The sequence below is a fragment of the Triticum urartu genome, chromosome 3A (genome assembly GCF_056163025.1).
Source record: "Triticum urartu cultivar PI428250 chromosome 3A, HENAU_Tu73, whole genome shotgun sequence".
In the NCBI taxonomy this organism is placed as follows: Eukaryota; Viridiplantae; Streptophyta; class Magnoliopsida; order Poales; family Poaceae; genus Triticum; species Triticum urartu.
The window spans coordinates 668,946,371-668,960,263 of record NC_141875.1 but is presented as its reverse complement, the minus strand read 5'-3'; the positions used below and the strand labels follow the sequence as shown (position 1 = coordinate 668,960,263).

Sequence of the window (13,893 nt, the reverse complement as noted above, 5' to 3'; positions counted from 1 at the left end):
ATGAGGTTTTGGTTCAAATATCTTGTTGCAACAAAAATAAAGATTTTTCAAGGTTTAGATGGATAGTATTTCCATATCCGGCATAGAAAAATATGAGCATTAATTATGTTTGTAAGAAAAATCGATAAATACATATATACGCCCTCCGTACCTAAATATACGACAGTTTTGATATACATAGGAGTGCATTTAGTGTGGTGATACCCATACAGAAAAATACTTTACCCCTAGATGTCTAGTCAACTGTTATGGTCAATAACTTGCAAATTAAGGTAAATAAGAAGGAATAAACTAGGAGTGCACATGGCTAACTCAACTTAATTAGAAGTAACTTTTTTCTCCAGTCAATAGCTCAGACATCAACTGCAGTCCAATCAAATATCGTCTCGTCCATTTTATATTTGCACAAATCTTGCATTTAGATTGAATGGTTCTTAGTAGTGACTTGGTAATAGGTATTTTGTCAGCCATCTAAAAAATAGCACAAATAGAAAGAAAAACAATTATGTAGCATGCAATGGGTCGCCAGAAGCAATGAAATCTAGTGGGATGTTCACCTAGACTGGAATTAGACTTGGGACATATGAGATTACATCAAAGGAGGAGAAATGCTTCCTTAGATGCTCAAGTTCGACCGTGCATGTGTTTGGATTATGATACCTCAACTCCTTCATGCGAACAACGTCCTTGGCAACTTTGGTTTGGAGATCATAGTTAATGAGACAACACAACACCTCATCTTTGAACACGATGTCACCATCAAACACTGTAATGGGAGATAGAGACGCTAGACCACACGCCGTGGCATTGACTTTGTAGCACAGATCCCATCTCGGATTGTTGATGTCGTCGCACATCCACATCTCGATTGTGGCACCCACACAAGCTACGACTAGTTCCCCGCGCAGTTCAACAAAACTAGTCATGGTTTTATCAGACGTTGGGTGATAAGGAGGCAGCGGCGTGATCACGAATTCCTCATCCTCCAAGCCGAAGCGAAGGAAACATGGCGCGACATCTTTGAAGATTTCATCTGATATTGTCCAAAGCAAGAATCCTTTGAAGAAGGTAGCCGTCCGCTGTGGCACGATAGGGTACTGCGGTTGCGCCGCCATCTCACGCCAATACCGGAGGACTCCGACGGTGAACACCTCCATCCCAGTCGTATAGCTGCCCCCGGAGACCGCGGAGCGGTAGAAGAAGCGGGCGACCTTGTGCGTGTTGGAGCGCGGATCATGCCCGAAACCAAACGCCTGGTGGCTGCCGGACAGGGCAGTTAATCTGTCGGGATATCGACGTGCAGATCTAGATTGGGGCTCCGGGGCAGCCACACGGCGCGCCGCTTGGCGGGGTTGATCACTTGCACCATGGCGTCGTGGGGCACCAAGACCAGCCCGCCGCAGTGCGCGAAGCCGTGCACCGTGTCGGCCAATATCATGGTGTAGACGACGAGGGGCGCGCCGGCGTCCTTCTGACCAGCCTCCCGCCTGTACAAGCCAACGGTTTCTGGGCAACAACGGTTGGTTTCGAGGAATCTCCAGCGTGAGGAGACGAGCAGGCATTGCTTCTGGAGGCGGTGGTGCGCGCGGTGGAAGGACGCGTCGCTGGAGATGGTGGCGTGCCACGCCCTGCACACGCGGGTGAGCCGCAGGCCCGCAGCAGCAACTGCACGGGCAGGTGGGCCAGGATCTCCGAGACGAGCTCGTGCGGCATGTGCGGATTCTTCTTCTTCTTCTTCTTCTTCCTCCACCTCCTCCGCCTCGTCTTTGGTGCTGGTGGTGCTGCTTCGCCGTCGTCCATGGCCGGCCGCCCGATAGATGGATCTGTTTCAGGAGTGTGCTTGCGTGATGTTGCCTCTAGTCGGTATATTATATGGATAGTTCGCTATGGATTACGAAGCCTGTATTCCAGGCCGACGAAAGCCCGTACCGGATCACTGATACGACGCACGAAGTACTGCAGGCCGAGGTGTGCCAATATTTCTATTTCTTCGTGATATCAACCCCCTGATCCCGAGTTCCCGACTCAAAAAAAAAAAAGAAAAAAACCTCCTGATCCTCATCGAACTCATATAAAATTCTTCCTCCGTCCCAAAATTCTTGTCTTAAATTTTTCTAAATACGAATGTATATAGTTACATTTTAGTGTTAGGTACATCCGTATCTAGACAAATGTAAGGCAAGAATTTTGGGACGGAGGGCTCAGAAGCAAAATATATAAATACTAGTGCAAACCGCTAAAAAATAAATAAAATATCTACTACCACTATAAAAGAAAGAGAGGGCGGAGAACCAGATCATCCTATCCATCGAAACCTGCAATCTGATGGTCTACATCCCTCCAGCATACTAAACGTGTTTTACGCTTTAATTACCCACCATGCCATCTACTATATAAAAAAGAGAGGGACAGATCCAAACAATCAGATCCATCCATCTACAAGATCTAGTGGCTCGTAATCCTTCAATATTTAACGCTGCAAGCCACGGGTTAATCAACTACTCCATCAATCGCTAACCCAACCCGCTGTTCGCAAAAAGAAACCGCTGCGCACCATGCCCGCACGACTTCTGCCCGCTCGCCCCGCCAAAAGAAAAAAAGACTTCCGTCCGCTCCTCCTCATCCATGCCCGCACACCAGCCGTTCCCCACAGCAACAGGCGGGCCGCCCATCCTCCCGCCGCCTCCTGCCGTTCGCCACCCGCATCATCCTCCTCTCAGCTTGGCCTCCCCCCATCCTCCCGTCATTAGCTAGCCGCCCTCCCGCCATACGCCACCCGCGCCATATGCCGTTCGCTAGAGATATGCGGGCGGGCGGTTGGGCTGGCGAGCGGTGGCAGGTTCGTCGCGCGACAGGTCGCCTGGGATGCTAGCCGATGTATGCGGGTCAAGCCAACTCGGGCGGCAGCGCATCTTCGAGAGAGGAGAGGGGAAGAGAAGGAGAGTCCTGGCGGCGGCTGAGGAGGTGCTCGCCGGCGAGCTGGCTCCGACGGCTGCCTGGCGCGCGGGGTTGGATGGGGGTGCTTCCCGGCGGCCGCAGCCGTCCTCGCGACACCAACTAGCTGAAAGCATCGCCGCTCCCCGCCGCCTGCCCCTCCTACCCACGCGACAATGTCGCTCCTCGGCTCCTCCCCGCATGACACTGCCTTCCCCAAGAACGCCCACCCCGTCGTCCTCCTATTCCTCAGTGCCTCCTTCTCGCCCGCCCGCAACGCCTTGCCTTGCAGCGGCGCCTGACACACGCACGGCCCACACTGGAGCACGCCGCCCCTCTCTGCCCGATTTTCTTCTTTTCCGTCGCACTGTGCGGAATCTGCCCCATGCTCGGTCTAGATCTACATAAGCGGTTGAGAGAGAGAGAGAGCACAGCGAAGACGCACACTGTAGATTGTGGAAGAGGTACGTAGGACAACACCCCTCTGTGTTCTTCCTTTTGGGTCTACTTTCTCTCACACACATGTGTATCTGTACTGATTCCTTACAGGAAGAGTACATGCTGTTGGATCCAAGCACCTGTCGGAGGAGCATAGGCATAAGGAGGCATCCATGAGACAAGTTTTTTTAATTCGTATTTCTATGTCTGCATGATGACATTAGTTAACTGGTAATAGTAAGTCACTGTCATACATCACTGATGAAATAGTTGTTTTTTCCCATTTAGCAAAGAAATTATGATTTGTTCCTCTACCAATAATTGTAAATTAGTCATGACACCCAGTCTATCACCTGTCATGTTGTTTGATTTGTCTCTCTCTATATATATATGTTCTCATGAGTGGTCATAGTTTTACATGACGATTTCCAGAATACGAATACACTGAAAGTTAATTTGATTTTCATAAATCTGTCCAATTTTGGTTGTATAAATTATTTTTAAATTTGGCATCCCATTCCATGCCAAGAATCAAATGACAAGCTGAATTTGTTCCTATGTAACGGGGTTCAGTAGCTTCCCTCTCCTGAATTATTCTTTGTATAATTTCATGGTTATGCAATTATCAATCTTCTCTTACTCATTTCACGTGTCCATAGTTAGCCAGGCAACTGAAGGTGGGTCATGTATTTTAGCACAGATTCGATGTGGCGGTTGTTAACTTATTCCAACTGTGAAGAATGGTAGTTGTTGCCGGATGAATTTCTGGTCTCGCACCTCCTTATTTCTGGTCTTGCACCATGGACGGCCTGAACGGCGCTGATGCGTGCTTCTCCGGAGGAGGGCCATGTGACGGCCAGACCGGTAGACATAGCCAGGTAAGACCAAGTGCTAGATATTGTCATGAGATAAATTTTGATGGATAGGATTTTAATAAGTTAGCGGTGTAGGTCGAGACGACGAAGAGATCGGTATGCACAATGTGTAGGCAGAATATGATACATTTACATTGACAAGTCTAGGCTCGGCTGGAGAGCTTTAGGATTTTTATTGATTAAGCTTAACACTTCTGCTCACTCATTATTACTTTGTATTCATCAAAATTATTTATTTTGTACTATATTGTAGCATGTTCGACGAACACAAACAGAGACGGCCATGGTGCTAGCTGATAGCACTTGCTAACTTAAAAAGTTTGCATACCTTTTCTCTAATTATATAAGTGTTTCTCACCAACTATTGAGCCTCCAGTTTTAGATCTATGTCTCTAAGGCCACTACTCAACTTCAGGTCGGTACTTTGCGGTAGAGTATACCTCCATAATTCTCCATCGAAGATACTAAAGTTTGTTGACGATGATTTGTTTCAGGATATGCGGTACAAGGGATTCGAGGCAAATTGAGGAAGGAGCTGGAGCAGGTGGTGGATTAAGGAAAGAGCTGGAGCAGAGACGGATTAGAGCTGCTTAAGTGCAGATTTTTAGACTAGCCTGCTTAAGTACATGTTCTTAGATTGCATATGGAAGGGAACTTACGTGCATGTTGTTTGGATTGCAGGATGGAAGGGAACTTAAATGCATGTTTTTGGATTGTACATGAACTAAGTTCCTACTGAAAAATGGTGACTGCATTTAGAGCTGGCATTGGTGCTTGGTCAGACATGGTGTCTTTGTAACTACACTAAGTTCCCTGGTTCTTGCTTAAAAATGTTTACAAGATAACATTTCTAAACATGATCTAGAAGCCCTCAAACCAGATCAAGCTCGGTACATTGGAATAAAAACAATGACAAGGCAGTTAGAAGTTCAGAATTCTATATAGGATATATATACTTGGTTGTACCATATTTAGCTGAACTAAAGTAGATGCTCTAACTGTGTTCACATGATTTTGAACAGGCCCATGGAGAGAAGCCCTAATGTACACCCAAGGTTCAGGGAGGTGATCCAGGTTTCCAAGAAGGTTAGAAGGTTAGTTGCTTGTGCAATTCAGTTCAAATGTAGCTTGTTGCTGGAAGGAGTAGAGTTTGATTAGATCGGATCAACGTTATTTGGTATTTTGGTAGTGGTTAAGTATGGGATATGCACCTGCCATTTTTCTATGCATATTGTTCTGTCCATGTATGTTGCATCCTTTTGACTTATGTATGATGTGTTCAATGATGTCATTGGTGACTCATGTGAAGTTGCTTTGTTTGATTCAAGTGCAATTAGACCGTGGCAGCCATGCAGAATATATGCATGAAGCCGTGAGCAGTGAGCAGCTTACCTATTTATTATTGTTGGCCTTTTCAGTTGGATTTAGTATAGCTAGATTACCTACTTCTCGGATGACGAACAGAGACTAACATTATTTGTTTATTCTTGCATCTTATACCCTCCACTTGAGAAAAACAAACCTTATCATTTCCATTTGTAGAATTAATATCATATTTGAGGGATCAGTTGGCACTGATGCCTAAAATGTGTTGTTTTTTCGCATGCTTAATTGTACACAGCTAGATAGACATGCATAAGTATTTAGGTTGATGCACAAGTCAATTTACAGTAGGATTATGAGGACAATCAACTAAGCTCCAACAACTTATCTTCTATTTTCTTTCTTAACCATCAGACCGAATAGTTATGTTTGTTGAGTTTATGTAAACAATTATACTTGAGACCTTTTAAAGCAAAGCAATCTGTAGGACTTGTAGTGAAAGCAAGGGTTATCATTCAGGTTACTTGTTGTGACCTATGACAGAAAACCAATCTGTAGAACTTCTGTTTGCCTGATCCCTATGCCTTTTCTATATATAGTGTCCCATCTAGGTTAACTGTTGGGATGGAACCTTTCAAGGCTGGTTTAGTCTGGTCGATCTTATCAATGTATGAGGGAAAGTCTGCATTCTAGATCAATGTAGATGTCAAGCTGGAATAAAAACATTCAATAGCTTCTCAGTATGGACATTGTTCTACTGATTTCATTACTTCGCCATGGTTTTAGCCTGTCATATATGGAGAATCATCATCCAGCTACATCTCCCTTAGAATCAGGAAAACATTCCCCATTTAAAGACCACACATGCATAATCTATTTAGAGTTTGAGTTTGTTTTTTGTCTGATATCTCTGTTGCATCTGTTATATTACTAAATTGCTATTAAAACAAGGAAGAATGGCCTGATGTTTCCTTTGAATCCGATTGTCGGGTACTGGTGGAGATGTGGAACTCAAGAAAACATAATAGATGGAGATTATTGGCTTCCTGTCAGAAATTGAGTTGAGCCAAGCTTTTTGTTCTTTTACTCTGTCTTTTCTTCTTAGAGAGGTTAATTTTTAACACACCTGTGTACAAACCTGCCCTGCAGGTTAGTGACCGGAGACTATGTCGTAAATTGTAATGCTATACCTTCAGAATAGAGCTAGCTCATTTGATTGTCAAAAGTGGATTGTTTCGTGTTAAGATTTTACTTTAGAATATTGGTTCAATACCATTAATTTTTTATGTGAGATATTTGTTTTATATTTTAGTAGTCGTTCAAGTGTGAGTTATGTTTATCTGTAACACGTAATTGACTACAGGAAATTTCATAATACCTTACCAAGGCCATTTGCAGGTTTATATAAGCATTTGGTTAGCAACCTCATATTATATAGTATCTGTAGACTTAACTATCTCTTTATCTTTTTCCCCAGGTTTTAGTTATCCATTGCTTACACAATGAATTTAGACCAATTGTAGAGTTGCATCTCCACGTACTGAACACAATGCAAGGTTGCTTTTTAATCATAACTAGATTTCTTTTTCTTTTGCAACCTATCAAACCTGGGGATGTCTCATTTATGGAAAAACTACTCGAGTGACATAACAACATTGTGTATTAATCAAATTTATATATTTGTGGTCAACATTTAACGTGCGTTGCACGTGCAAGCTTACTAGTAAATACTAGTGCACACATGACCAGTTAACATTTTTTGCATGAATCTGAAAAAAATATCAGAAAGATTGATCCATCTTTCACCACCTTGCCTTTATTCAGTTTGGAAACATTAAGGTCTGAATCATGGGGCGATTAACTGTAATCTAAATCATGAAATTGTCGGGAACTACTGTTGTTTGGCCAATTGTCTTGTCCAGAAGATTTCTTTTGATATGGATCCACTTGGATTCCCAGTAACATTATTGCCCAAACTGCTTCTCTTTTGGTCATGGAGCTACTACGTCAAGCTGCTTAAATATCTCCTCAACCCTCTTGTTTGATTGAGGTGGGACATGAGGAACATTATCACTAGAAGATTTGTGATTTGGATATTTCTGTGTCTTTCTACAGTTCACAAAGACTGACCAGTCCCAACCAAGTCTTTCTGATCTAGGAGTTTCCTGGAGAGGCAAACTGCCTTCAGCCAAATCCGAAACCGAAGTATGGCCAAGAGGAAAGTTTCCTGAGGACTCCCAGGAGCATCTTAATTTGCAGGGAGACATCATATTTGACTTTTGACAAAACCAAAGTCGATCCTCTTGGTTTCTATGCCTGCAAGGAAGATGATTTATAAAGGATCCCGATAACTGTCACACGTGTGGTGTATCGGGTAGTTGTGACACACGCCTCGTGTGGCATGGATAGCAACCAGCCCACACACCTACGTGTAGGCAAAACAACTAATGTCCACACACATCCTTTTTTCCCTCCTGAACCCTCTCACACGCGTGCGTGTGGGCGAAGTTGATAACGCCCACACGCCCGTATGTCAGGCCTCGTACCCTTCTAGTCCCGCACGCGACGCGTGACGCCCACCGCGCGCCCGCTGTTGCCATGGTCCAGACCCTCGTCCATGTTCGTTTATCTGCAGTTGCCATGTCGCTGAACTACGGTTGCCATGTCGGACAACTGCAGTTGCCATGGTTACTCAACTGCAGTTGCCATGTATGGTCTGATCTAATGTAGTTGCCATGATTTCATAACTTTAGGAGTTGTCACATACTAACACTAGGCGGTTGTGAGAGTTGCCATGTGCTCACAAGCATGCTAGGGCAGTTGCCATGTAAAAAGGAAGAGTTGCCATCTGCTTACGTGCACGTTAGGGCAGTTGCCATGTACATGCACATTGGGGCAGTTGCCATGTACCATGCAAAAACACATGACAACTCGGTAAAAGACAGTTGCCATCTGCTTACGTGCACACTAGACAGTTGCCGTGTACCCTGCAAAAACACATGGCAACTCGGGTAAAAAAGAGAGAGTTGCCACCTGCTTATAAAGCACACTAGAGGCAGTTGCCATGTGCGCTGCAAAAACACATGGCAACTAGCAGCTTACGTGTGGGAGAGGAGACGGGCGTGTGGGCGAGATGGCAAATGCTCACACACCAGCCCTTGTGCGTGACTGAAAACTGGTGTGTGGGTGAACTGCTAAACGCCCACACACCGGTCCCTCCGTGTGGTAAAATAGATGTGTGGGCGAACTATGTCACACATCACACACACGCCTTGTCCTACGTGGCACAGAAAATCAGCCAAATTGTGTCAAGATTCATGCATATAGTACTGGACGGTGATGAATGCGTGTGGTCGAGATAGTCAACACCCACACGTATGGGCATTAACATTTCCGTTTATAAAAGCTTTGGTGAAAGAGGACCTCCCTCCCCAAAGCGCCACACGCGAAAGAAGACCGTCCTTTAATCATCTTTTGATTGGCGCCCTGTTTCGTGCCATTGGTGCAGCACATTTGTCTCTATACTAGTATGGTTTCCACTGTTTGTTTGATTTAAGTGCATAACGAGAGTGATAGTGTGTGCATCAATATCATTCTAGTTAAATCCTAGTGCACAAAATAAGAACAGTTGGTGGAACCTGTAGAAGCAATGAAATCTTATATTGCACTGGCTTACAACTAGACTAGAATTAGGCTTGGAACAAAGGGGATTACATCAATAAGCCCTCGTGAAAGATCCTCTTGCTCTCATTTTCTTCCCCAGATCACAATCTGATTTAGCAAGTTCGAGGATGAAGAGAAAAAAGAGAAAAGTGGTCCATTGAAGGGTGTATGTTGGCGCTCGTTTCTTGTTTCATTCAAGTCGACATCTAGAGTTCTGGACTATCAACTTGAGATGTACATGGTCAAAAATAAATTTACAAAAGAGAATAGTTACAAGTAAAAGTACCACACACATAGATAGAACATATAGTGCAATAGTCCGTCACTTGAAGCAAAGAAATCTTTAACGAAATGCAAATCTCATGCTAGATTGGAATTAGGCTTGGGGTGTAGGGGATTACATCAAAGTAAAAGGACTGCTCAGGCGTACTTGTGCTTGGCTTGTGATGCCTCAAGTCCTCCATGGAGAACATTTTACTGTAAGATTTGGTTCTGAGATTGTAGCGCCTCGTGCCATACACGTAATGATTGAACACAATTTCGTCCCCAAAGGCAGCAACTGGAGAGCAATCAGGGGGGCTGAACCCGCAAACATCGATTGTGTAACGCATAACCCATCTTGGCTTGTCAACGTTATCGCACATCCACAACTCAACTGAATTGATACCCTCCCGTTCACAAGACAAGCACAGCTCCCCACGGAGCTCTACTAATCTGCACAACACGTATGCTAACCTCAGGTGAGAGGCGTGATTCTGGACCATGGTTCAGCCGAACCTATGGTCGACGCCGTACGATTCAACATGTGGATCCGCGTCATGCATTGTTTAACATGCAAATAGCTCCCATCATGCATTTTTTAATCAATCATGCACAGATCCTTATAAAAAGTGTCCAGAAATCAATGGTGTCGAGCGTAGGTTCGGCTGAGCCATGGTTCCGTATAACATTTTCGAACCTCAGGTGGCAAGGAGGTGGATGCATGACCCCAAAAGACTCGTCTTCCAAGCGGAAACGGAGGAAACCCGGAGCAGTGTCCCCAAAGACGGTCCAGATAAGTGACCCCTTGAAGAAGGTCGTTGTTCGCTGTGCCACTGTATGGTACGGCGGCTGCGTTGGTGTCTCACGCCAGTGCCGGTCGGTTCCAATGGTGAATACTCAGGGCCGGCCCTGAGGGGGGGCAGGGGGGCGGCCGCCCCTGGCCCCCGACTAGGAAGGGCCCCCGATGGCTTGGTTATCTTATGTGTGTGATATTTAGGAAAGAGTTGTAATTTTTTGGAAATAATTCTTTCCCGTGTTGACAGATCGCCTAATTCTAAAAAAGGTATAAAGAATTATTTGCATGTAACAGATCACCTGATTTTTACGTGTTTGTTGTTTAGGAAAGAATTCTTTCCCATGTAACAGATTGATTAATTAATTCTCAATCAAAAATGGAAAGAACTATAACAGAGCGATTAATATTAATTCTGGCCTTGCCTCACGCGAGTGGTGTTCTCGTCTTTCTATTTCTTCTCTTCTAAAATTGGCAACCAATCGGCCATGCCGATGCAAAGTTCAACGCCATGTCACCCGCATGGTCTAATTGTGATTTTCGGCTGCCGGACGCGATTAGTGGAGGAAGGTAATGCGATTTTCAAGATTCCATCAACGTCCTCTTCTTTTTATATAGTCTTGTATGATTGTTGAGTTCATGAAGTTTTAATCCTCGTGCATCTGTCTCTCACATACTCCAATTTCCCGTATTGTTTGGGAATAGACAAGGGAAACTGGGATTTCTGTCTGTGACTCGTAAGCAGCAGCAAAAGCTTGCAATTTCTATTTTCTAGCCATCAAGGTACCTTATTCCATGCCTCTTTCTTGGCATTTTTTTATTTAATTAGCAGTGTTCTTCATTTCTTGTATCGCATGTGTGTGCTACTTAGCAAGAATGCTATTAATTTAGTTCTAAAGTATCCATTTGACAAAGAAAGAGAGAGAGAAAAAAAAGAACATGCATATGAATTGATTGAGTCCTACAAAAATGTTCTACTGCTTCCCCAGAAACAAAGAATGTGCTGCTAGGGATTTCGACGAATTAGCTTTAGTTACTGTTGAAGAACAACCTGGCGAAATATTATAAGATGATAAAAATTTATGTTGGCACAGAAATTTAACTAATTCATCTAATAAAAAATATAAGTATCGATTGAAAAGAGTAAAAAAATATAAGTATCAATTGAAAAGAGCGACCAACTTTTATGTGCATTTTTTTTTTTGAATAGTTGAGGTAACAAGGAAGCATAAATTATAGTGTAAAATTTGAGATTGGAACAAAAACACATATATTTATATAGCGTTAGGGCCCCCTTTTTGTTATCTTGCCCCGGGCCCCCGAAATCTCAGGACCGGGCCTGTGAATACTTCCATCTTGATGGAGTGATAGTCGGTCGTCCTTCCAAGGTTGCCCAAAGAACGGTAGGAGTAGGAGTAGGACAAGCACGCCACCTTGCATGCACCAGAACGCGGGTCATTCCCGAGCCCGAACGCCTGGCGGCTCCGGCTCATCTCAGTGCCGAGGGGCCCTCGGCGTGGGGGTTCGGCACCATGGCTCCGAGGCAGCGTCAGGGTGCGGCGTGTGGCCGGGTTGAGCAGGTGCATGGCGGACTTGGCGTGCAGCAAGACCAACCCATCGCAATGCGCGAGAACGTGCATGAACGCGTCGGAGGATAAGTCCGTGGCGTATACGAGCGGCACGGTGGCGCCCTGCTGGTTCGCCTCCAACCTGTACAGGCCGACCTTGTCAATGTGCACGCGCTGGCGTATATCGTTGTCCAGTGTGTTCGGGGAGACTAGCATGCATGGCTTCTGGAGGCGGAGGTGCGCGCGGTGGAAGGACGCGTCGCCGGAGATGGTGGCGCGCCACGCCTTGCAGACGCTGCTGAACCGCATCAGGGACTTCACGGGCAGACGGGCGAGCATCTCCGAGACGATCGCGTGCGGCATGTACGGCATCTCCCTCCCCATGGCTTCCGGTGATGGCGCCTCGCCGTCGTCCATGGCCGGCCTCTAGACGGACCGACGTAGCTATCTCAGAACAGGACTGCTGCAGGGGTCCGCGTGCGCGACGTCGCCTCGTCGGTATAGTAGCCGTCCTTCAGATTTGGTAGTCTCACCGGATTTAGGAAAAGTCTGGCCGCCGGATGGGCGTCGATCTCAGGGGTCGGTCCTATATGGGTATCTCACCCTTTGCCCCTCCATCGATTGTTTCTTCGGAATCTGCTAACTAACATCCGCCTTAAAAAGTATAAAAGGGTATTTTCGTCCTTATACTAATTAAAATTAGTTGCCTAATACGCAGGTTACGTTCGCAACGAATCACAAAGCCTACATAATAGCCCCAACGAGCAAATTATTCGTGATGTTTCGGCCCACTAAACAACACGCGGCTTCCTCACCTGTTCAGAATCTGCTAATTAACATTCTTATCCTAAAAAGAATGCTAATTAACATTCCTTTTCTTGAGAATCTGCTAGTTGACGGACAACTGAAAGAAAATGTCCTGTTTTGAGCAGATATCTGGCATGAGGATTAATTTTCACATATGTGACCTAGTTCCTATCAATATAGATAGAGATGAGGCCCTGGTGTTTGCTCAAACCTTAGATTGCAAAATTAGTGCTTTCGCTATTAAGTACTTGGGTGCTTCTCTTCATTTTAGCAAGATTAGGAAAGAGGATCTTCAACCTACTGTTGACAAGATCATCAAAAAAGTTGCTGGATGGAGGGGTAGACTTCTTTCTTTTGGCAAGAAACTTATATTAGTTCGAGCCTGTTTAGTTAGTATACCTACTTATCTTATGGGTTTCATCAAATTTCCCAAGTGGGCTATTAAACTCATTAATTCCCAACTAGCTCATTGCTTTTGGGATGATTATGCAGGGCACCAAACATATCATTTGACTGCCTAGAGCTCCATAACCATGAAAATGGAGTTTGGGGGATTTGGCATTACTGATATTGGGGATATGAATTTGGCCCTGTTATCTTCTTGGATCAGTAGATATTATAACTCTGAGGGTAAGATTTGAAAAAATATTATTGATTCCAAATATAACCCACGGGATAGCAACATTTTTGCTTATTCTGCTGCTGGGGCCTCCCATTTCTGGAAAGGGGTGCTCTGGGCAGCACAAGCTGCTAAAGTTGGTTTTCCTTGGAAAATTGGCAACAGTAAGAGGGTTAGATTCTGGGAGGATTACTGGTTTGGGAATGCTAATCTGGCTACCCAGTATTGGGACATATATAGCTTAGACAAGGAGCATAATGCCACCATTGATAAAATCTGGGATGGCTATACCCTTAAGCTCACTTTCCGAAGATGTTTCACCCAGGAACAGATGTCTATATGGTTTGAACTCATGGAGATTGCTAATTCTATCCACTTTATAGATGAGGATGACTCCTTGGTTTGGAATATGAATTCTAAAGGAGTTTATACAGTTAAATCCTTCTACAAATTTATTAATTTCAGGGGGGTGCTACCAGCCAGCTCTCCTGTTGTTTGGAATATCAAGATCCCCCCTAGGATTCATATTTTCCTTTGGCTGTTGGTTAACACCAAGCTGCTAACTAGAGATAACTTGAGCAAAAGACAGGAAGTGGGTGATCCTACTTGTGT

The 13,893-nt window shown here is 44.7% G+C and overlaps 2 protein-coding genes across 2 annotated transcripts; both read right to left on the bottom strand.

Annotated features, from left to right (window-relative positions):
• Window positions 1–557: 557 nt before the first annotated feature.
• On the bottom strand, window positions 558–1,157 carry LOC147981304 (uncharacterized). Its single transcript, XM_087515930.1, has one exon. It carries the CDS (start codon window positions 1,155–1,157, stop codon window positions 558–560), a length of 600 nt encoding a protein of 199 aa, XP_087372056.1.
• Window positions 1,158–11,588: 10,431 nt separating this feature from the next.
• Window positions 11,589–12,272, bottom strand: LOC147981303 (putative F-box protein At2g02030). The gene has a single exon (XM_087515928.1). The coding sequence runs from the start codon at window positions 12,270–12,272 to the stop codon at window positions 11,589–11,591; it is 684 nt and encodes a 227-aa protein (XP_087372054.1).
• Between the last annotated feature and the right edge of the window lie 1,621 nt (window positions 12,273–13,893).

Bases quoted from the DNA above. Each gene is read 5' to 3' on its own strand.
- LOC147981304 (XM_087515930.1), bottom strand. From the start codon at position 1,157: ATGGAGGTGTTCACCGTCGGAGTCCTCCGGTATTGGCGTGAGATGGCG.
- LOC147981303 (XM_087515928.1), bottom strand. From the start codon at position 12,272: ATGGACGACGGCGAGGCGCCATCACCGGAAGCCATGGGGAGGGAGATG.